General features: G+C 41.3%; 2 protein-coding genes across 3 annotated transcripts in view; both read left to right on the forward strand.

The window, feature by feature from the left end:
* Window positions 1-10,719, forward strand: part of LOC307016658 (excitatory amino acid transporter 3-like) — a 44,095-nt gene extending 33,376 nt beyond the window's left edge. The window contains exons 10-13 of the mRNA XM_079645865.1: window positions 7,546-7,732; window positions 9,006-9,140; window positions 9,551-9,661; window positions 10,208-10,719. Coding sequence (XP_079501991.1) covers window positions 7,546-7,732; window positions 9,006-9,140; window positions 9,551-9,574 — 346 coding nt within the window. The 3' untranslated portion in view covers window positions 9,575-9,661; window positions 10,208-10,719. The remainder of the gene's footprint in view (window positions 1-7,545; window positions 7,733-9,005; window positions 9,141-9,550; window positions 9,662-10,207) is intronic.
* Window positions 10,720-11,128: 409 nt separating this feature from the next.
* elac2 (elaC ribonuclease Z 2) overlaps window positions 11,129-24,222 on the forward strand; it is a 31,513-nt gene continuing 18,419 nt past the window's right edge. Inside the window, exons 1-17 of one of the 2 annotated variants that reach the window (XM_079646893.1) lie at window positions 11,129-11,246; window positions 11,457-11,680; window positions 13,387-13,437; window positions 13,548-13,618; window positions 14,235-14,299; window positions 14,462-14,519; window positions 14,602-14,670; window positions 14,764-14,883; window positions 15,665-15,720; window positions 15,800-15,858; window positions 16,449-16,521; window positions 16,619-16,731; window positions 16,817-16,915; window positions 17,517-17,655; window positions 22,350-22,435; window positions 22,709-22,830; window positions 22,963-23,059. In XM_079646893.1, coding sequence (XP_079503019.1) covers window positions 11,469-11,680; window positions 13,387-13,437; window positions 13,548-13,618; window positions 14,235-14,299; window positions 14,462-14,519; window positions 14,602-14,670; window positions 14,764-14,883; window positions 15,665-15,720; window positions 15,800-15,858; window positions 16,449-16,521; window positions 16,619-16,731; window positions 16,817-16,915; window positions 17,517-17,655; window positions 22,350-22,435; window positions 22,709-22,830; window positions 22,963-23,059 — 1,490 coding nt within the window. In that variant the 5' untranslated portion in view covers window positions 11,129-11,246; window positions 11,457-11,468. Of the gene's footprint in view, window positions 11,681-13,386; window positions 13,438-13,547; window positions 13,619-14,234; window positions 14,300-14,461; window positions 14,520-14,601; window positions 14,671-14,763; window positions 14,884-15,664; window positions 15,721-15,799; window positions 15,859-16,448; window positions 16,522-16,618; window positions 16,732-16,816; window positions 16,916-17,516; window positions 17,656-22,349; window positions 22,436-22,708; window positions 22,831-22,962; window positions 23,060-24,222 lie in introns of both variants that reach the window. The other variant, XM_079646892.1, reaches the window with a different exon arrangement.

Here is a 24,222-nt window from a genome sequence, read left to right on the forward strand (position 1 = left end):
CGGGGGTAGCAGTTTCAGCAGAGAGCCCCAAACTTTCCTTTCCCTGGCCACATCAACCAGCTCTGACTGGGGGATCCCAAGGCGCTCCCAGGCCAGCGAAGAGATATAATCCCTCCACCTGGTCCTAGGTCTACCACTTGGTCTCTTCCCAGCTGGACGTGCCTGGAACACCTCCCTAGGGAGGCGCCCAAGTGGCATTCTAACAAGGTCCGAACCACCTCAACTGGCTCCTTTCGACGCGAAGGAGGAGCGGTCCAACTCCGAGACCCTCCCGGATGACCGAACTTCTCACCTTATCCCTAAGGGAGACACCAGCCACCCTGCGGAGAAAACCCATCTCGGCCGCTTGTATCCGCGATCTCGTTCTTTCGGTCATGACCCATCCTTCATGACCATGAGGGTAGGAACGAAAATGGCCCGGTAGACAGAGAGCTTTGCCTTCTGGCTCAGCTTCCTTTTCGTCACAACGGTGAAGTCAAGCAGCTCCCGCTGCTCCGATTCTCCGGCCCATCTCACGCTCCATTGTTCCCTCACTCGAGAACAAGACCCCGAGATACTTGAACTCCTTCACTTGGGGTAAGGACTCATTCCCTACTTGGAGTGGACAGTCCATCGATTTCCTGCTGAGAACCAGGGCCTCAGATTTGGAGGTGCTGATCCTCATCCCAGCCGCTTCACACTCGGTTGCGAAACGATCCAGTGAGTGCTGAAGGTCGCAGACCGATGAAGCCATTAGAACCACATCATCTGCAAAAAGCAGTGGTGCAATCCTTAGTCCACCGAACCGCAGACCCCCTCCCCCACGACTACGCCTCGAAATCCGATCCATGTATATTACAACCAGGATTGGGGACAAAGCGCAGCCCTGGCGGAGGCCAACCCTCACCGGAAATGGGTCCGACTTACTGCCGAGGACCCGGACACAGCTCTCGCTTTGGGAGTACAGAGATTGGATGGCCCTGAGACCCCCTCACCCCATACTTCCGAAGCACCTCCCACAGTAACTCCATGGGAACTCGGTCATACGCCTTCTACAAGTCTAAAAAACACATGTAGACCGGATAAGCGTACTTACAGGCCCCCTCCAGGATCCTTGCGAGAGTAAAAAGCTGATCCATCGTTCCACGACCAGGACGGAATCCGCATTGTTCCTCCTCAATTTGAGGTTCGACAATCGGCCTGACCCTCCTTACATACATAAAAAAACATTTTAATGGCCAAACTATTCTACAATTTAGGATTTTCCAGAGAGGGTTATTTGTGAATCTACGACCCTCCGGAGCGTTTGCAATTGCCGAAAATTGTTGTTTCTTCCACGACCACTAGAGGTGCTAAACTTTAAAAACGTTACTATAGTTCAATAAGCTGCAGAACAATCAACCTATTTGGTCGTACTGTAAGAGTTGGAGGACTTGTTGATTGTAACACATAATCACTGATGTTTCGCTGTCACGGTGGTGGACTCATTAGAACAGAGTGGGCGTGCTGACCAATCAGAGCACAGTGGGCTCATAGGGAGGGGGGGGGCAGGAGCTCCAACAAGCCGTTTAGTATAGAGAGTGAATACACATCAGGGCTCGACATTAAGGACTGCCCGATGGCCCGGGGCAATCTAGTATTTAGCTCGGGCCATGAAGCCTCACCTTCTGGTTGCAATCTATTATACCAGTATCATGCAGCTCGCGGATCCAGTAATGAGTGACCCGACAGTAAAACTAAACATATCTATAACTAGTTTAGGTAGTTTGAGAGGTAATTAAAATAGCTACGTGTGATATTCTAACCTGAGGTGTGTGTTTTGTTCCGCTCACCGCTGCATGTGATCATGCAGAGCCGCGTGTCGACTCATCAGCAGCAGCTGATCTCTCTCTCCCTTCAGATTAGACTTCACTCGCGTTTATGTCCATATCGATCAGATCCAGCTAGTTTTAGCTAATGATATGACTACCTGCTTATTAAAAGGCACCTTGACCTAAACAATAAGTGTCGCTATGCAACTGGGTGAGGCCACAAAGTATAGCGCAGCATTATGCATTTGTTTACATGCCCACCGGAACCCCGAGGCATTATCAACAGATCAACGCACAATCAACCCATACAGCACATCTCTTTCTCCACATTAAGTGTTACACATTAGAATTGACTACTCTTGTCTGTCACATACTCTTCTTGTCTGTCACATAAGTGGCGCAACTGAAGCGGTATAGAGAACCGCAGTGACGCGTCGTAAAACCCGGAAATAAGTTAGCATTTTTAACACTTCCGGTTCCTTCCTCAAAAAGCAATGCATTTTTTCCATAGGGTTTTGGAAAATAGCTCGAAATAAGGTCTGTGGTTGACACAAATTTAAGAGGTAAATCACGTTTTGTTCTACGACATTAAATATATCAGCAGTGACCCCACTGGGAATTTTTGAAGAGTTTACGTGTCTGAAAAACGATGGTTGTTACCGAATGGCTGAATAGGACTACAGAAATTGTCGAGGCCGTTGTACGTCATTACGCCGAACACGTAAACACTCCCGCTAAGTTTGTTTTCCCCTGTGTTCTGCTTGAAAGCAAGTACCTGCCTATCTTTAGTATCTGTATATCTGACCATTCAAATCTGTATTTTTGAAATTGTCGTTTTTAACACCGTAGTTTTACAAATTATAGAATAATTAATTACCAGTGTTTTCCAATTTTACTCGGCAGTTCGTTTCGTTGGCTAACGTTAGCTAAAGCTAGCGCTACTAGTTAGCTACGCAATGGTTTGTTGCTTTGCTCCGGGTTGCAGCCACAGGTCTTCGCATGAAACGTGCTTGTTCTATCGTTTCCCGGCCAATGTTTTCCAAAGGAGAGTCTGGATTCGTGCCATGAGGTAAGCTGACGTTACATTTTTGTCCATGTCACGGTGAAATGTAAATAATGGGTAGTGACTGTATCGCCGTTATAGAGATGGCGCTGCTGAAAAGACCGCAACATAAGTAAAGATAATGAATACATCCTATTAAAACCTTTGTGGCTTATATGATAAGTCTTATTAGTACAAGCAGCATAACGTTTCACCATGTAACTAAAGATTGTAGTCAGGGAAATCAGTTTGACATATTGAACTAATAACAAATCACCTCTGGCTGGAAGAGAACTCTCTGCTCCATAGCTTCTCTTGGACGTAAAATCACATTTACATTTTTCATTTATATTCAATTTAATATTCCATCCCTCACATACTTTTGTATATATAATAACTTATATTTTGTTTTTCTTGTTATGCTGCTGCAACACAAACATTTCCCAAATTAGGATCAATACAGTAATATCTTATCTTAATTAATTAAGAAATAAAACTATTATAATTATTGTAGCAGCTGACACCTATTTTCAATATGGATTAATCTACCATTTATTTCTTTAGTTCAATTTTCATCTATAAAAATGTCAAAATAGTAAAAATGTTCACGAGACTTATCAAAGTGCAAGGTTATATCTTTAGATGTTTTATTTTAGCCTATGTACTGTATGTCTTAATGCTCTTACAGTACATATGTGACGGTGTGACTTCCATGAAACTAATATTTTATATCTTCCCAACAGACGAGCTGACAGGAAACCTAACACTCTAACAACCACAACATTGCAAAGGCGAGTAAATGTAAATTAAAAACAATTCACAATTTTTTGATTTCTTCTTCCTTGTAGTGAGGTGAAGCTGACCTTGCAGTTGGTGCCAGTAAGGATGTTCCTCACGCAGGCTGAATGTTTCTCCTTCCTTACTGACACAGAAGCCCTTGATTTGCAATGCTTCACTAATTGTCATTTCCCTGACTCCGTAGGGACACTTTACCTCCAGCAAAGCGGAAGACCCTACCAGACCATCTGGAGATGTCCCCAACAATCCTGATAGGGAGAGCCACAAATCTGACTCATGGACCTGCATCGGAGTTGCAGTGGTGAATGCCCTGACGCCCTCACCTTCATTCATAGTCCCCCACTGTACAGACAAAACACCATCAAGGGCCTGTTGTTGCCCTAGCACCCTGGCAATAAAGGAAGCAGTCACACGCTTTGACCTCAGGACAGCTCCAAAGTTGCTGGCAGTCAACCTTCCTTTCCTGAACAAATGCCAGTTTGGGTTGGTTCGCTGACCAGTGGTAGCCACCTGAATTGCCCTCTGTTGCTCTTCAGACAATGCCATGCTTGCCACAATTTCCTCAGGTCCCTGATGCCCAACAGATTTGATCATTTCAGGAACAGTAAGTGTTTCCAAGCTGTAGTGTTCCTCTTCTGGCTCGGGGGAGAGAAGCCAAGACATTCCTGAGAACCTGCCCCCGAGTCTGTCCCTCAGCCAGTCACGATCTTCGGAGGTGGGCTCTCTTGTCAGCGGGTTAAATGAGTTATTGGTTTCAACAGTCACATTAAAACAGTTACTAAATCAGCTTACTATCACCTAAAGAACATATCTAGGATTAAAAGACTAATGTCACAGCAGGATTTGGAAAAATGTGTCCATGCTTTTATCTTCAGTAGACTGGACTACTGGAAGATAATGGTGTCTTCACAGGTCTCACTAAAAAATCTATTAGAAAGCTGCAGCTGATTCAGAACACCGCTGCTCGAGTCCTTACCGACACTAAGAAAGAGGATCACATCACTCTAGTTCTGAAGTCTTTACACTAGCTTCCTGTGTGTCAAAGAATAGATTTCAAAATACTGCTGCTGTTTATAAAGCACTGAATGGTTTAGGACCAAAATGTATTTCTGACCTCCTGCTAAATGATGAACCATCCAGATCTCTCAGGTCTTCAGGGACTGGTCAGCTTTCTTTCCCCAGAGTCAGAACTAAACATGGTAAAGCAGCGTACAGTTATTATGCTCCAAATATCTGGAACAAACTCCCAGAAACCTGCAGGTCCGCTGCAACTCTTACTACTTTTAAATCCAGGCTGAAGACTTTTCTTTTTGTCGCTGCTTTTAATTGAACTATTCATATCTTAGACTGCACTGTAACTTTTATCCATGTATTTTTTCTTTTAATGTTTATTTTATTAGCTTTTCTTTTTAATGACTGATTTTAAATGCCATTTTCTTAATGTCTTTCATTTTTTGTAAAGCACTTTGAATTGCCTTGTGTTGAAAAGTGCTATATAAATAAACTTGCCTTGCCTTGCCTAATAAAGATTTCATGTGACACATACAATTGATTTGTTGATGGGAATTAATGTGAATAAATTAACTCTAGGTTAACGGTACTCTTGCTATCACTACTCACCTATAAACCTTGTCCCTCATGCTAGCCCTGACAACACCGGTAAGCACACCTTCATCTAGGCTGCACTGTAACGTGTCCTGACTTGTAGTGGTTCTCTCCTCTATCTACACTCTTCTTGTCATCTTTGTAAAACGATATCAGACTGGTAATTAACACAGCCATGATTTCTAGTTCAATCCAGTGTGGCTAAAATGAAAAGCTTTGTTCAAATATGCAAGCACGTGAAAGTCAAATTCAGCTTTATTGTCAAAAATTCTACATGTGTTATACATCCGGAAATATCGAAATATCGTTTCCCACAGTGTGACATGTATACAAAAAACAAAAAGGGCCTAGATAAACGTGGTATAAATTAAACAAAACGGGCCTAGATAACCGGGGTATACAGTTTAAAATGTTAATATATTTAAAGTGTTCAAAGTGCAGTTTCAGTGAAAGTCAGTTGAAACGATCTTAAGTTGGCGTGACGTTGAAGTCGTGCAACCCTGCTGCTGTACTGGCTTGTAGTTCGTTTATAGCATAACGTTAGCATTTAGCTTTTGGCGACTAGATTTATGATTCAAAAATTATAAAAGTAGGGTTGACATGTGGAGATTATCCGGCTGAACAAAATGTGATCCCTCTCTTAAATGTATGTCAACCACAGACCTTATTTCGAGTTATTTTCCAAAATCCTATGGAGAATTTGCATTGGTTTTTCGCGAAGGAACCGGAAGAAGTTTACTTCCGGGTTTTACGACGCGTCACTGCGGTTCTCTATTGCGCTAAAGGGAAATTATTTTGACCGGACATTTTGACCAAAGAGATTTAGATTTGCTTGCTAACGGGAACTCGTACGTCGCCATTGTGCGTGCTTCGCGGATGCACTCGGCTGCTCGGGTCTGCTCTGTCAGCTTCTGGATGAGGAGGCATTCCTTCGACCAACTTACAGTAGATAACATTACAAACATTTTTAACAGGGGCCATAATAGCGTAAATAATGTTTGTTTTGGCAGTTATAACTGAATTTAATGTTTTCTACTTTTTTACATCTGGGAAGGCATTTGCCTTCAACAGATGGAAAGTGTCTTGACCAACAACTTAAGTATTTATTATAGCTATGCAGGGCATGCAAGCGAGCAAACACAAACAAGTGAAATGAGGAATACAATTGAAATTGTAATATTGTGGTGGTTCATCTTATAATTCAGTCTATAGAATGCACCAGACAGCATCTAAGACCTGCAAAAATCTAAATGTTCTAGGGGGAGGCCCCCCAAACCCAAAAATTGAGTGTTGTTCAGTTTGTGTGTTGTGGAACATGCGTGTCCGTGCATGAAAATATACCACACACCCAATTACAATTGCATGTTCAATTCACTACCCTGGAAGTTAATACAGTTGTTAAAGTTGGAACAGCCTGTGGACAGCCGTTCTTCCTTGCATGTCAGTTGCCGACACCTTCTTACAGAGGACAGGCACATCTAGCTGCAGCACGACCCGTATATTTCCGCACGCCGTGTTCTCAAGACATATTCTTTTTAACATTTTCAACACGGTGGATAAATCCTTATATGCTCCCGGCAACACACTGAACGTCAACTTTGCCTCCTTATTAGACTCACCCCTACTTTAGTGGGAACAATGAGTATAGGAGGAATAAACGCAGATCATCCTCTGGCTGCAGCCTTGACCGGTACTTGCTTTTGATCAAAGTCAATGCGGAAAACCTTCACTCACACAGGTAGGTGGAGGTGAAGGGAATGGGCACTTTTACAGCCTTTTTGGCGAGGTGGGGGAACTCGGTCTCCACAGACAGCCACAAGTGGGCAAGTGTCACTTTACTCGTCTTTTTCTCGTTCTTTTGTGTCTCACGCTGCGCCTCCCCTGAAGCTCTCTGGCGCCCCCCAGGGGAGGCGCGCCTCACACTTTGAAAACCACTGGTCGAGAGAATGCACCAGACAGCATCTACAGTAAGACCTGCAAACATCTTTTCTTTTCTAGGGGGAGGCCCCCCAAACCCTTCGTGTCATTTCGTCCACGCACATTTTTCAGGGCAATCTCTATTGGGCTCAGGGCCATCTGTAAATTAGCTTAGATGGCCCACAGGGCCATCTCCCAAAATCCTTAATGTCATGGCCTGCACATAGATGCTGTATGAGAAACCAATGTGATTTTGGAACATTGAACAATGTAAATCCATTCTAGTAGACCTCAACAATGGAATTATGGTCAGTAGAAATGGCCATGTCATGGGACCTTAGTAAATGTACTTCACCTCTTTTTGACCTGTAAAGTGTGTGTTGTGTCTTCCAGCTCCGCCACGCTGCCGCTCACTCTGCGATGCTGTTTGGAAAAATTCAAAATGGACCACAGGATCGCGCGCTTCATACTGCCCATTGGGACCAACGTGAACATGGACGGAAGCGCCCTTTACGAGGTGATCGCGGCCGTTTTCATCGCCCAGCTGAATGAAGGACGTCAGCCAGCTTATCACCCTTGCGTAGGTGGCAGTTATTGAATCTCTCTCTAGATTAAGTATTTTTCAAACTTTACAGAACAATGACCGCAGAAGAACCTTTTGTCACAATTGGAATCTGGTTATTGATGTTTATACGTCCAAGCAACTAGTTTAGGGTATTGTTGCAAAACATAGAAAGAGATAATACAAATATAGAAAAAAATAATGAATAAACATAAATATTGAATAAAATAAGTTTGGAATAAAAACATGGGAAAATAAAATATATGCAATATATTTGAATTAAAATGAAAGAGCTGCACGAAAAAAAGAAAAATACAATACAAATATTTACAATATATTTTATTATACGACTTAAGCTTATGTGTGTTGGACTGTTGCAGGAGCCTGGGACATAAAGTTTCAAATCAAATCAAAGTTTATTTATATAGCCCAATATCACAAAACACGTTTGTCTCAGTGGGCTTTACAGATTAACAAACATAGATGACAGTTTAAAATATTATTAAAATTACAAGTAAATTATAAAATACATGATAGAACGTGAAACAAAAATAAAATAAATTCAAATAAAACGAGATAAAATACACCAAAAGGCAGTACAAATGCAATAAAGATAATAAAGTAAAATACCATAAAATGTAGTTGGACAAACGAAGGGTATCTCGAACCAGCTCTAACTATAGGCTTTATTGAAAAAGGAAAGTCTTCAACACACTCTTACAATTTTGGAAACTGTCTGCCTCCCTAAACAAACCAGGAAGTTGGTAACAGAAAAAGGGATAAGATTCCTGTTTTCATTTTTTTATCATCAAAAACCCTACTAATCTGTGTGCGTATGTGTTAGAAAAATATCACATGTCACCGGCTTGAGCTTCAATATCAGGATACATGTATTTGTTATCCTTGTAAGAGTGGAAGTAGTCATCACACAACAGAGCATTTGGTACAAATAGTTCCCAGAACAGTGTCCTTCACATGCTTATATACAAGAGAGGGTGTATTACAGTCACAAGATGGAGGAATGCTGGTTCAAAGCAGTATACAATGTTTAGTATTAGATTAGCTAAGACCCACGTCAGAAATGATCATGCTTGTCATATGTCTACCTCCATAGAGGCTGAATCATCATGTTAATCACCTAGCTATCATATGCCTAACATCCTGTCATGTACACAGCTACGTAGCGCCTTTGTTATCATGTGCTACTCTGATATTGAAAGAGTACATTCAGTATTTTCCCAACAGTATGTCATAAACCCTTTAAACCTCTGTGTGTGTGTTTGCCCTGCAGAGTGATGTCGGCCGTGTCCAGCCTCGGAGCGTCAGGGATCCCCGCCGAAGGAGCGGTGACCACCCTCTTCGTGCTGTCCGCCGTGGGCCTGCCGGTGAAGGAAGCCTTCATGCTGATGGTGGTGGAATGGCTGCTGTAAGTTTATCATACTTTATTCTCCAACGGGCTGCACTACACATCATCCAAATTAACAACCACAATAGTGTATTTGGAGTATTTACATTTTTTGCTATTTTGCACTTCTATCCCAATATAATTCAGAGGTAAGTCGTGTGCTTTTACTCCACAGCATGTCTTTTTTGACCTTTAGTTACTTTGCACATTTTGATTCAGGATTTGAATTATATTCAACACTTTAGTTACACCTGGAGTAACATTAACTCTGAGTACTTCCCCCATCTCTAATTAAAGTCAGACATGGATTGCTGCAGCTGTGTTTTTCTGCTTCTAATAGTCAATTGTATAAGTACGTGGTAATACATCAAACAGTATTATGGTTCTGCTTTCATAGTTTACTAAGCTTTACTGTGATTCATGTCTTTCAGAGACCGCTTCAACACCGTCGTTAATGTTTTGGGAGACTGCGTTGGCTTGGCGATGATTCACCACCCGTCTAAAAAGGAACTGGCCGTTATGGACCACGCGCTTGAGGAGAGGTGTTCATTTTACATGCTGTGTTTTTGTCATTCCCCTTTTTGTCACAAATGTGTTTTTTATTAGGGAGTATTTAAAAAAAGCATTTTGTCTTTACATGATGGAGCTTTCCCAACACTACTCTTTTTACGTAAAGTTGTACTAAGTACTGTAGAAGATACAATCAAAATAATAAAAACAACATTTTTACTTAAATGTGCTTATTCCCACATAATATACGGAAATAACAATAGGTGTGAAAATAAAATAAAATAACAGAATCTCACAAGAATAATACAATTAAAAGGTTAAAAAAAAATTAAAAAAAGGATAAGAGAAAAAACCACAGAGCTTTGAAAAAGGTATACAAGTATCTATTAAAAAAAGGACAACATGAAACACTGAGTAGCTGGCCCTTGATCTCTGCTCTGGATATTTCAGATTGAATGTTCAAACAAGGTCAGTCCTTCAATAAATAAATATGTGAATAAACACTGTACAACTGTACTCTGTACAACTCTGAAGTGTGTTTGTATCACTAATGGCTGTGTTGTGTTTAATCTGAACAGGGCGGCTGAAGCGCCTGCCGAGGATCACCTGAGCTCCATGGAGTCCCAGTACGCCATGTCGGAAATATAATAACTCCAAGAGTTCAGCAGCAGGAACAGGGATGATCCAATGATAACAAGTTGTGATATCTCTGAAGTGTTGTTTGTGTTTTTTTATTTGGTGAAGCATATTTTGTATTTTGAGGAAGTATTAGTCGTCGTAGTTAATTTTTGTCAAAGTAATGTCCTTAATAGCTCTTCAATTTAGTAAAATGTAATAGATGTAGTTTTTTTTATTGAATTCATGTTATATGAAAATATTGGTCTGATTTGATCTAATAGGTGTAGTGAATTTTTATTTAATAAAAGTTATAATACTAATACATCCTTAACTACCAATGTGGTATTAGATGTAGGCTAATAGTATTTTTTTATTGAACTTATGTAACATGTTGTAAGTGATTTTATATGGATTCAGCATGTTGTTAATTTAATTGATATAATATATGTGAATAAAATGAACTTTAAACTAATTGGAAGTATATGTATGGATTTAATTGTACATGAATATGCAAATAAACAATTTTAAATATATATATTTTTATATATAATATATATCAAATGAACTGGTAACATTCCTGTTAATGTAAGAAAGCGTTGCTGTGTATTTATGTTTTACTTTTTAATCAGAAGGTATCTCCATTTTATAAGCTGGAGGCTTCCTGATCTTTCCTTTCAAATGTCCTATTCTTTTTGATTATCTGGATGTCATACAGTCTAATATATGCGCGAAATAAATACATAAATATATAAATCAATAAATAAATACATTGCTGATTAAAACCCCTCTCCAAAAAGAGTTGCTCCATCCATGTAGTTATATCCCCGCCTCCCTCTATTTAAACGCCCCTGTGATTGGTCAACAAACCTTCTAAATAATTCTACCCACCAATGGCCGACAAGACTCGTGAACGTCATCACTAGATGCCGGAAGAAATGTCACATGTGTCAACCAACCTCTAAAGCACTGCTGAATTTGCCTCCATCTAGTTGCTTTTAGGTAAATAATGTTTTAAGAAAAGCGTGATGAAATGTATAAACGAGCAATAAGTCATTAATCGGTGTTGTTTTTTGTAATGACCGTGGCGTATTTATAATGAATACGGTCAATTCGAAGCTCAGGGCCTTTACACTTGTGCTTATTAAAGGCAAAGCTCTGTCTGCGGCTGTCACTCGCTGTGAGTTTACTCTCCACCGGACTTTCTTCCAGTTATTCCGCACAATGGCTACGAATTATAGTAACACCTCGGAGACGAGGCAGCTGCTGGGACCGAAGAAAGCCAAGCATAAGGAGCCTCTGCGCCGGGTGAAGACCAAAGAGAGCCGGGGCAAACGGGGGGACGTTCACGGACCGACCACCGTGTACCTGCAGGTGGTCGGGGCTGGGAGCAGAGACAACGCTGCCTCCCTGTATGTGTTCTCCGATTACAACAGGTACTGTACACACTAACATGTCAGCAGTTAGCCATGCTGTTATTTTGAAACCAGGGCTGTGTAAGCATCCTAAAACACATCTGTAATTACCAGAGGTACAAAGTGGTCAGAGGTGGGAGAAGTACTAGAGTAGAAATACCAGAGTGTAGAAATACTCTGTTACAAGTTAAAGTCCTGCATTCACCATGTTACTAAAATAAAAGTGCAAAAGTATTAGCATCAAAATATACTTAAAGTACCGAAAGTAAAAGTACTCATTATGCAGATTGGTCCATTACAGAATAATATGATATGGTTTGAGTATAATGATTGACCATTAAAGTGTTCTCAAAGCTGTTAAAGGGGCAGCTAGTTTTAATGACTTTGTATACTGCAAGGCAGCTTGTGAATTTACTCCAGGTGGAACTAAAGTCTGATTTAAGACTTGATTATATTTGACATCATTAATCCAAATCTGCAAAGTAACTAAAGGTATTAAATAATGGAGTAAAAGTACACAATGTACCTGGGGTAGAAGTATAAAGGAGCAAAAGATTGAAATATACCCAAGTAAAGTACAAGTACCTCAGAATTGTACCTAAGTAAATCTACTTAGTTACTTTACACCACTGTAATGATCTGAGGTACAAAGTGGTAAAGGGTATATTAAGGTCCTGACATTAAACACACAAATTGGCAACAGTATTGAAACATTAGTAATATAGTAATATTTGTAAGCAGCAGAAATTCTTCAGCAATAGAAGATTGTATGTAAATGTATGAATGCACCTTGTCTGTCAAAACAAAATAATACAAAAAGTTGTTGTACCTAAAAAGCTTTGGATTATTTGAAGCTAATGCACCTGCAGCATTCTTGCTGTTCTGAATTCTTAATCTAAAAGTGAGTGAACGTATAGTATCTTCGGATAAAAGATTTAGTAAAACAAAATGTAACATAATGATGTATAGGACCAAATCATGCAAAATGATATTACATTACATATCAATTAATTGACGCTTTTGTTCAAAGCGACTTACAATAAGTCAAAAAACCATGAAGAATCAAACTCCGAACAACAAGGAAAGTGAAGATATATTCACTTCTAGCAAGATCATATCATATGAATTGCTGGTGAATTAGTTACAAGACCTTTTTTTTCAGAAATAATTCACTTGCTAAGGTACAGTCGAAATAGATGTGTTTCAGTTTGCGACGGAATATATGCAGAGTTTCTGCTGTCCTGATGTCAATGGGGAGCTCATTCCACCATTTAGGAGCCAGGATAGCAAACAGGCATGATTTTGAGGGGTACCTGGGTCCCACTCGCAGTGACGGAGTAGCAAGCCGATTGGCTGACGGCAAGCATAGTGCATGTGCTGGAGTACATGGTTTAACCAAGGCCTGGAAGAAGCTGTTCCGTTCACAGCGCTGTAGGTCAGCACCTGTGTTTTGAAGCGGATTCTTGCATCCACTGGCAGCCAGTGGAGGGAGCAAAGGAGTGGTCTAGTGTAGTTTAGAGTGCTTTACATGTAAACAAAAAAAAAAAGTGCAGATAAATATAGATATATCCATACACCGATTCCCTGATGGAATACTACTCTGATAGATAACCTTGATAACAGCAATCAATTAATCTTAGAAGCTCTGCCAGATTGATATAAAGATGCTAGCACGTGCAAACTGATGGAGTGCCCCCCCCCCCCCCCACCCTCTCTCTCTACTGCAGATACCTGTTCAACTGTGGAGAAGGAACACAGAGACTGATGCAGGAACACAAGTAAGTAACACATTTTATACTGTCCATAGGTTAAACAGATGTTGTTTATCTAAGTAAGTCTGATGGGTGAGGTCAAACATAGTAAATAGTGTTGTGTTTTCCTCTGACAGACTGAAAGCTGCTGGACTGGACAACATCTTACTCACCAGAATGAGCTGGGAGAATGTGGGGGGGTTATCAGGTCAGTACCAGCCCTCAGCCTTACAGAGCTTTAGAGTGACCGTTTTTTTTTCATCCATCTTGCATGTTACTTTACTCTGCCATACTATATCACCAAACATTCATAATGAGTTTGTACTGCTTGATGTGTGGATAAACAACTTGAAGAGCAACACACAGTTGCAAAAGTTTGACCTTTTTAAATTAATATTCTTTAAAAAAGTATTTTTGCGGTTTCAATTAATGCAAGCAAATTAATACTTCTAAATTGAATGGTTATTTTAATCACTTTAATCTTACATTTTAATTTATTCAGATTTTATGTCTTGCATGTCCACTATAAAATTGAAAAATATATTTTATTGAGTCATCGTGTGGTCTATTAAATGTGTCAGAAAATATTGAGAAGTGTGCCTCCCAGTTGCAACACATTATGGAACCGAGGAAAGCAGGGACATTAAATATTGAAAAAAACGTGTTATATTTGCAGCGATTTAAACTTTGAACCCTTTATCAAAAACAGTTATTGTTTACAGTTGCACCTCTATAGTGTAAAGGATTTCCTATTCCTGTTTTGAGTGATTGAAGACACATCAGAGACTGAACATTTTAATTAAATGTGTTCCTTTCGGCTGCAGGGATGATATTGACTCTAAAGGACATAGGTGTGCCAGAGTGTGTTCTCTCTGGACCTCCACAGCTGGTGAGAAACTCAACCCTGCAGTATGTAGGGCTGAGAAATATGAATAAATCATATATCAACAAATGTATGACCAAATATCTTAATATCCAAATTGTAACCATACTAATTCACACATTTTGATGAATAATCATGCATCTTCTTCGCTGCCTTTTTCCATCACAGGAGAACTATGTGAAAGCCATAAAGTCGTTTTCTGGACCACTGGAGGACATCAAGCTGTGTATGTTACATTTCCAAACTCATTAGCGATATTTATTATCATGTGAGTCCTGTTTGATGTTAACGGTATCATACACTCCTAGCTTTGCGACCGTACACCGAAGAGATGTTCACGGATGAAACGATGACAGTTTATCAAGTGCCAATATTTGGTGAGTCCTTCCCCATCCTTTTGATGTTCACTTACACTTCCTCTTAAGTGCTTTTGGGTTTGCAGCTAACCCGTTCCCGTCTTCACTCTGCAGCGCAGTTGAAGGGTGACGACAGATCGCTCTCCCCCAAATCGGGTGGGAGCAGCCCGTCCCGCAGCCCTCCCTCCCCCAGGAGAGACGACTCCTACAGCAACAGCCGTGGACACAGTCCAGGTGAGGCCAGGAGACTAAAGCGCTAACATTAGCATACTAAAGTATGGATGTTTTGCAGGTATATTGTTTAACATTTACGTTAGCCTATTAGCAGTGAACACAAATACAGCTGAGGCTGATACCTAAGAAGGTTTTGGTTCTTAAATTGATGTACTGGACAGCATTTTACCCAATAATTGTACTACATAAGAGTCAGAGGATGGCCAGAGTTATTACGCATCATCTTGAGGGAAGCATTGATGTGAGTTTCACATTTTCTAGTTGCTATCATGACTTGAAAAGTCCAACTGCCGATTCTAAATATGCCCACGTTTACGATTTTATTTGGTCTGATATCAGGCTAGTAAAGGGCTGCAACCAACAATTATTACATTATTGTCTTATTGTACTACTTCTAAACAACTTGACATTTAAAATAAACGTTAGCCTCTGCACTTTGCTTTGTTGTTTTGTTAATCAATGTTTCAAATGCTGGAAATGAGGCATCGTCATTTCCTGTAATTCATGATATGAGCTATTCAAGGTCCTATCATAGAAGACATGAGTCATAACATAAAGCCCACCAATGGATAATGAAAACTCATTGTCAACATCTTTGATAATCGATGAGTTGATGTTGCAGCCCTAGTATAATAGGAAGTCTCAAATCATTAATTGGATGACGCTGTTGTCCCACAATGCAATGCAGGGTGGGAATAAATAAGCTGAATTCAGCTCGAATGAACTGATATTTCAGTGATATCAGTGATGTGTGACTTTTGTTTCTTCTAATGTCTTGTAGGCGAAAGACGAAATGTCACCAGAGACACGTCTTTGGTTGTTTCCTACGTCTGCAAGGTAGGAAACTTCAGAAATGATCCTGTGTGAAGTTCACAACAGGGAACGTTGTATCTGACATTCTCCTTTCCATCCACAGCTTCACCCAAAGAAAGGAAACTTCTTAGTCGCTCAAGCAAGGGAGCTGGGTTTGCCTGTGTGAGTGGACTTTAAAAAAAATACAAAGTCAACAGAACAGATGATTGATCTGTTAATAAGGGTACTATGCAGATATATGGGTGCATTTTCACAGATTTTATTGATTTCAATATTAACAAAAGCTATAACTACAAAAAGTTTGAACTCAGTGGATAACAATCAGATCTTACTTCATTCAAACACTAATATTAATAATAATAATAACAACAACACATTTGTTAACAGCTATTTAGAAGTTAATCATGACGCACTTATTTTTGTTTTATGGTTTTGAAATTGTCAAACTGAATAATACTTAATATTATTATTATTTACCATAGCACTTTTTGCCATAATTTTTGATTAATCCATTCATGTGACTACAAATTATAAATGTTGTATTCATCTGCCAACTTTTTTTTACATTAATCAATTAACTGTTTGATGCATGAAATGTCAGAAATTGTCCAGTTACCTATTCAAAACCCTCAAATATTTAATTTCTGATCTTGTAAAATAGACACAAAGTTATATCATTTAAAATCCTGAACAATAATTCTGTATTTCACAAAGTTTTTAAATAACTATAATGAAACTTTTTTTTCCCACAGTGGCACATCAGTGATTGGTCCTCTCATAGCGTCTTTGAAGTGCGGAAAAAGCGTCATGTACGAAGGCAAAGAGGTGCTGTACACAGATGCTCTGTCTGATATGAAATACAATGTTTTATCCTGTATCTATAAACTATTTCGGGTCACTTATTCCTCTCTGTTGTCTTTAGATCCGGCCGGAGCAGGTCTGCACTCCTGCTGACCCGGGACCGACCTTTATTATCGCAGAGTGTCCGTCTGAGGACTTCATCGAGGCGGTTTGCTCCAATCAGCAGCTGAGGAGGTTATAATCAGTCATATTTATTTTTGAAAACTCAGTAATGCTTGTTTCTTTATGTGAAATAAAAGTATTTCAATGTTGTCTCTAGATACCAGACAGGAGGGACAGAGGACTCTGCAGTGATGGTCGTCCACATGACTCCAGAATGTGTTTTGAAAACAGATCAATACAGGAAGTGGATGGAGAGGTTTGTGATGCCGCACTATAAAGCCAGACTCCTGAGCTGTTGTGCTTTTTTTTAACATTCAGTTAAGGCGAGATAATAAAGACCCATTATGGTGCACTTTTACCTTTTGACAGTTTCTGCTTCCATTACATGTTTTAATTTCAGACTAGTTGAATATCTAAACTATGTGTTTGTAGATTTCTACTAAATTCATTAAACGTTTGCATAATTAGCATACTAAACTCGTATTATTGTATTACAGGTTATGAACTGGGGACATTTCTTGAAGATATATAACTCCATTTACCTTTTAGGGTCTTGCAAATTGTAGGAATTTTACAAAACATATCTTTGAAGGCAGTCTAAACTCTTAACATTTTAACTCTAATATGTCAGCAAATGTAACTAGAATGTTGAACCTGACTTTATCCAATGTTCACATTTCTGTTTGAGCTTGATTTAAGTATTTAAAATAACATTTAAAAAATATTGTTGAACAAAGAAAAGTGTCTGAATGTAAGTCATTAATTGGGGAAATTCATGGAGATATCTATTAGTTAAAAGACCCCATTCACCTGAAGCCCCCCCCCCCCACCTTTAACAGTTTCCTGTGTTTCTGCAGATTCCCCTCCACCACTGAACATCTGATCCTTAATGAACACAATTGCACGGTCCACAACGTTAGAAGTCACAAAATCCAAGCCCAGCTGAACATGATCCACCCGGAGATCTTTCCAGAGCTCAAGACTTTTAAAACAAAGGTAACACAAAACAATACGCATTGTTTTATTATGCAGAAATTAGTAAGCATTCATCAAGATTCACTGATTCCAGCTTCTCTAATATTTGCATTAACTTATTTTCTGTGTTTTATACCTTTTTTATAGACTAAATTGGACAAAAAAATAAGAATATACAAACATAAAGGATAAAAAAAATATATTTGTAAATGTCTCCATGGAGTCTAATAACGGGGGTTACGTATTGTAACCCTAGTTATATAAGCACAGGCGGAGCCCTCTACTGGACTCGATGGGTACTACTCTCATCAATGATACGCGAGCGTTCACACACTGAAGTTGTATAAACGCAGCCGGCCAATAAGGGCGAGCCTACCTGAATGCACGTGCAGGCACACAGTATATAAGGCGGCCACGCCTCCTGACTGTCATCCTACACCCTCTTCAGCGAGCGGCATAGGAAAGACAGGGCCCCTAGGTAGAGTGCTCCGCCTGTGCTCATATAACTAGGGTTACAATACGTAACCCCCCGTTATATCTCACACAGGCTCCGCCCTCTACTGGAATCTATGGGTACAGTGGGTGGAGCCCCGATGGATAAACCCCTTGTCCTCTAAAACACCGACCCATCACACTGCCCCTGACTGGCCTTTTGTTAACAGCCACCGCACCCCAACTTCCTCTCATCCGGTTGTGACCGTGGAGAAGTCGGGGCCGCAGCTTACTTGGCTGGGTAGAGCCTAATTGGTCTGAATAAGCCCATAGCTCCACCCTGCAGGTGCCAGCGCAAGTGAGTAACTCTGCACACCACGTTTCCCAGGTCCCTACGGAGCATGGGGAGAACTTAAGTGCACCATGTCCCCCACACTCACACACGCTTACCTCGTGTAGAGAGTGTGCATGGACGATAGTGGGGAAGGCTCTCCCCACCATGGGGCTTACTGCGCACCATGTTTCCCGGGTCCCTAAGGAGCATGGGAAAACATAAGTGCATTATGTCCGGGGGGGGGGGGGGTCAGATACCTACTGACCTACAGCCCCCCCCCCCTTAACCTGTCCTGTGTTGCCCCAGCAAGCACAGACGATGAAAAGGAGCCAGACATGTCCAAAAGATAAAACCTTGTGAAGGGGCCTGGCGTAGACCAAGACGCCACCATAAATACAGTATGTCCTCCACACTCACGCCATTTAACAAGGCTGTTGATACAGCCATACCACGTGTAGAGTGTGCATGGACCCCAGTGGGGAAGGCTCTCCCCGCCTGACCATAGGCATGTGAAATGCACTCGAAGAGCCATCCTGTCAGGCGTTTCTTGGGCAGAGCTTTACCGGCCAAACCATCCCCAAAGCATACAAACAGCTGTTCAGTGCGCCTAATGGAAGCCGTACGCCCTACATAACATGCCAGCGCATGCACCAGGCAGAGGAGGTGCAATTTAGCCTCCCTGTCCCCAATATGGGGTGGAAGACTAAAGCCGTCTAACTGTATAGCCCTCAACCTGAACAAACTCCTTTGGTTCTTGGGAACAAAGGAGGGGTTCGGTCTGAGTGTCGCCCCGCTACGGTCACCCCGAATCAACAAGCAACTCGGGTGCACCAACAGAGCGGTCAGCTCGCACAATCTCTTGGCTGAAGTCAAGGCAAGCTGCAAGGCTGTTTTCAATAATAGTGCCTTCAGGGAGGAGAGCTCAAATGGTTGTGTGACCAGAGCCTCAAGCACCAACGGCAGATCCCATTGCGGGGTGGAGACATGCACTACTGGGCACTGTCTCCTGACCCCCTGCAAAAAACGCACCATAAGCGGTTGACTAAAGGCTGACCTGCCGCAAAATCCCTCATGGCAGGACGAGATGGCTGCTGCATACACTTTAATTGTGGAATGAGCAAGCCCCTTGTCCACCAAAATAGGACAGAATAGAGCCCAACGTACATGATAGAGTCTCTAGACTCCTTTCTTCACACCACCGCTGGAATCCCAACCACTTCATCCTGTAACAGGCTGTGGTGGATCCTGCTCTTGCTGCCTGGATAGTCTGAATAACCTTGTCTCAGCCTGTCCCTCTCAGGAGCCAAGACGTTGTTTGTGCCTCTTGGGATCTAAATGAAGGCCGGCAAACCACCTCTGCAGGCGACACATATGCAGTAACCCCAGCGGTACCACGAGGTGAGCAGCCCCCTGGAAGGCAAAACGCAAATACTTTCTGTGCTTTGGAGCAATTTTCGACATGAAAGTAAGCGTCCTTCAGGTCGATGGTTGTGAACCAATCAGCCGGCTGCCCTAGTTCCAGCAATTGGTTTACATATGGAACTTTTTGCAGGCAATATGTTGATTCAGGCTGCAAAGATCCAGAATGGGTCTGAATTCTGCTGTCTTCTTGGGAACCAGGAAGTACACAGAGTAAAGCCCATTTTCATTCCACTGCCAAACCTTCCATAAAAGGAAGATTGGCCCATGGGGGGCTGACACAGAAAGGGCCGATTTTCTACTGAGGTCCGTGAACGCACCGCGGCACGCTCTCGGGGGGCGGCGCGCCCCGTCATAATGCCGTCTTCACACAGACGGGGAAATGCATCAATCGGAGCTATTACACTAGGCGAGGTGTGTTTTCTGACAAAACGCCGGCCATAATGTCCCTGTACCCGCATAGCGCTTTGACAGCACTTCCCACGGTTTATCACACTCACATGAGCGCGCCCACTGGCTGCCTCATTTACTGGAGTTACAACTGAGTCGGCGAGTGGGGAATCGTGTCTCATTCCCCACTCAACATCGTATGAAACGGATCTCGCCGATTTCAACGAGACATTATGGGGAAATGTGGAGAGAGATGACTCTTACTCTGGGATAAATGCAATCGTTTTTATTGAATGCATTTTCACACATACATCACTCGAGAACTAGGGTTACAATACGTAACCCACCGTTCTTGCAACAGGGCCTGCTTTCTGTTGAAAGGAAACCTATCTCTTCCTAGGATGATAGATTTGCCTCTCTTACACCCATGAATGGAAGAGGGACGCTGCAGAACTGGAGTGAGTAACCCAGTCGCAGTATCCTTTCCACCCCTTCTGTCAGTAAACAGCTGAGCTTCCATTCCCCATAAAACTGTGTTTTAAGGGACATGCCAGGAGCTGTGGAGCCGCAGCTAAGAAGCTGTGGTACTCTCTGGTGGTCCTCTCCTCCGCCAAACCTTCCAAAGGGCCGATTTTCTGCCGAGGTCCTTGAAAGCACTGCGGCCACTCTCGCTTTGCCGCGCGCCTTCGTATTAACGCTGTGGATTAACATCCGCCCCGCTGGAATGGCGAACGTGAATGGCACCGCCTCGACCATATCCTGGTCCCCCTAAACACTCGAAACAGAGGTGGTGGGGATCGGCGCCCGCTATTAAGCCAAGCCAGGCCAGGAAGGACAGGCCCGGGTGTCTAGACATGGCGACTCCATGAGTCCTCTTCTTTCAAATGTTTTACTTTTCTCTGTCAGGTGTTGTCCTGCTCGCTGAAGAGAAAAGGATGACAGTCGTTATATGCGTTATATACTGTGTGCCTGCGCGCGCATTCAGGTAGGCTCGCCCTGATTGGCCGGCTACGTTTATACACTTCAGTGTGTGAATGCTCGCGTGTCATTGATGAGAGTAGTACCCATAGAGCCCAGTAGAGGGCGGAGCCTGTGTGAAATATAACTTCTGCCTTTTATAATTTTCTGCCATTTTTTTAAGAGATTGATTGGAAAATAATTGGTAGAGTAAGATGTATCCCTTTTAGTGTTCTGCTGAACTGTCTGTAAAGCACAATTTGAGGAACTACATTTATTTAAAAACGTGTTGAACTCAACTTAACCGATTGGAGCTATCTCTCCCCCTCGGTTTAGGTGTGTTATTTGAAAAAAATCCACTAGATGTAGCTGTGTCTAAATATGAGCTTTTGTCAATTGGTTAAAGGGATTGATGTTATTTGATAATTAAAGGAATGCTTGATTGCAGCTATAATACATTTAAGTCACGGTAAAAATGATTTATATAAAATGACCCAAAAATGATGATGACGATTTTTTTACTTCAGCAAAATCCGCTCTCATTTGAAAATAAATATTATCATATTTTAGGTTTTGACCCTTGTAAATATTTAATTTCTTTTATCTCAGTTTTGTTATGGAAATGGGTTTTTCAATGGCTGATGGCAATATTCAGAGAGGAATGTTATTTATTTTCATATTATTAATAATACTAAATTTCACAAAATTGCTGCAGTTAAATGAACATTCATTTAGGAGGATATCGTCTCTGTCTGCTTCAATAGCTCTTCACTTAATTTGCATTAATGCACTTTTTTAATGTATCAAATGAATAGTTTTCTGCACAACATCAAAAAAGATTGTAAACAATGAACAACCTATTTAGGCAAACTAAATATTTTAAGTGTTCTTAGCAACAGCATTTATCAGCCAATGGCAATTTCTCCTTGTATCTGAGAGACAAGAAAATAGTGTAGAATAGCATAAATAAAATAAACAGTGTTATGTATTGTCCTTCCTTGGGGTTGGCTCAGTGAAATACTAATAAATATATATAAAGTTTCAGGACAGGATTTACTGCAGTGGCTTTCTATAACTATATTCCCTATGGCTTGGAAAGCAGTCTTCACAAAGGGATAACTCAAGTATGGTCCATAAAAAGTAGTTTATAAGAAAACATGAAAAGCTTTGGTCTCATCCCCAGGAGGCCGAGGCAGCGCTGCACGTCTCCAGCGTCAGAGCCCAGTGTCTGCTCAAGTTCCAGCTCAGACCCGTAATGGAGTGGCAAAGGTCAGTCTATCCTTCAATCCCCCCAATTTAGCCGACATTACTCTGCTGCCTTGTCACAGAAAACAATCTGGAATGGACCATTGCACTCGGCCGCTCTCTTCCTCTTTCTTCTTCACCTCGTATTACAAGTGTCAGTGTTTTCTCCTCTCTGTTTTTGTTATGTAGAGGAAGAATCCCCTGCCAGTGTTGTTGCAGGCAGTGGTGTGTGTCTTCTTCCTCCTCCTCCTCCTCCTCCTCCTCCTCCTCCTCCTCACTCTGTTTCTCATTCGTTAGAGACGCCATCCCCTCCTGCAACACGGAGGAGTTTGTGAAAGAGGCGTCGGAGGTCCCAAACTTTCTGGAGGAAGTGGACAAGTGCAGGGAGATTTGCTCCACTGCCGCTGCTCAGCGTTCTGGTGAGTTCTCCTCTCTAAAAGCACAGAAGGGATGTTTCTTACTTCAAAGCCTGAAAAACTGTTTCCTACTTTTTAAGTGGATGGTCTTGGCGGAAAAAAAGAGTTTAATCGTGTATCTTTTTCTATCTGCAGGGCAAAGAGAGAAATCCTTCGAGGTTGTTTTCTTGGGAACAGGATCCGCTCTTCCGATGAAGATCAGAAACGTCAGTGGCACTTTAGTGAATATCAGGTATTGATCACAGGTTATAAAATAATGTACTTTTAATATTTGAACTTGGATTGCACCTGCAAATCATCCCATTATGTCCAACCTTTCATCCGGCACACAAACATCCACTTGGCCCTGACTAAAGCTATAACACGCTTCATATGATTATTTCAGAGAAATTGCATAAAATGGTGGTCATTTTAGCTTATGTTACATTACATGTCACTTGTTAGACACTTTTATCCAAAGCGACTTACAATAAGTGCATTCGACCAACAAAATACAAACTTGAAGAAAACAGAATCATATAAGTACATCAGGTTTCATAGAGCTAAAACATTTACTCAACTGGCTTTAGATAAGCAAACCGACGTGTTATGTGCACGGTTTACAGTGGCAACTGTTCATTAGGTGCAGGTGGGGCACAGCCCCACCTAGTGTCAGCAGAAAGTATTAAAAATAATGATTACAAAAAAATGCAAAAAATAAATAAAAAAATATGTAAAATATATTTTAATATCATGTTTAATCATCTGATTCGTCTGTACATTGCTGTTTTAGTCTGTGTTCTTATTGAGCTGTTTAGAGCCATGTGGGACAGAACCCGATCATGCCCTCCCTCTCACTGTCTAAGTGAACGGTGACTGTAAAAACTACACTGCGCTTGCTCAGAGTATTGTCCTATTTAATGTGTGTGGCAAAAAAATAATGACCATAGGGGCAGAGTGCTGCCATCCCCACCATACCTCATCTCACATCATTCAGAGCTGATTGGCTGTAAGTACGTGTGCCGCGAAAAGTGTGGTGTGTGAAGAGGAGGAGAGAGACGCGTCCCAAAACCAGGAAGTAAGCTGCGCATGGGTTCCCTCCACAAATAGCAATGAGATTTCTCCATAGGATTTTAGAAAATAGCTCAAAATAAGATCTGTGGGAAACGTACCTGTTAGATAAATGCACGTTTTGTTCAGCCGGATAATATCCACATGTCTACCCTACTTTTATCATTTTCGAATCATAAATCTACAGATTAGACTTATGATAGACTTTTGAAACTACAAGAAGATAAGGAGGACTTTTACAAACAAGTAATAGAGATTTTTGTCCAGAAGGATAGCCAAATGGACTTCATCTTCAAGTCAAGGTAAGACCGCAATTTTATTGAAAATGGGATCTCACTAAGAGAG

This window comes from Notothenia rossii (assembly GCF_949606895.1).
Source record: "Notothenia rossii genome assembly, chromosome: 8".
In the NCBI taxonomy this organism is placed as follows: domain Eukaryota; kingdom Metazoa; phylum Chordata; class Actinopteri; order Perciformes; family Nototheniidae; genus Notothenia; species Notothenia rossii.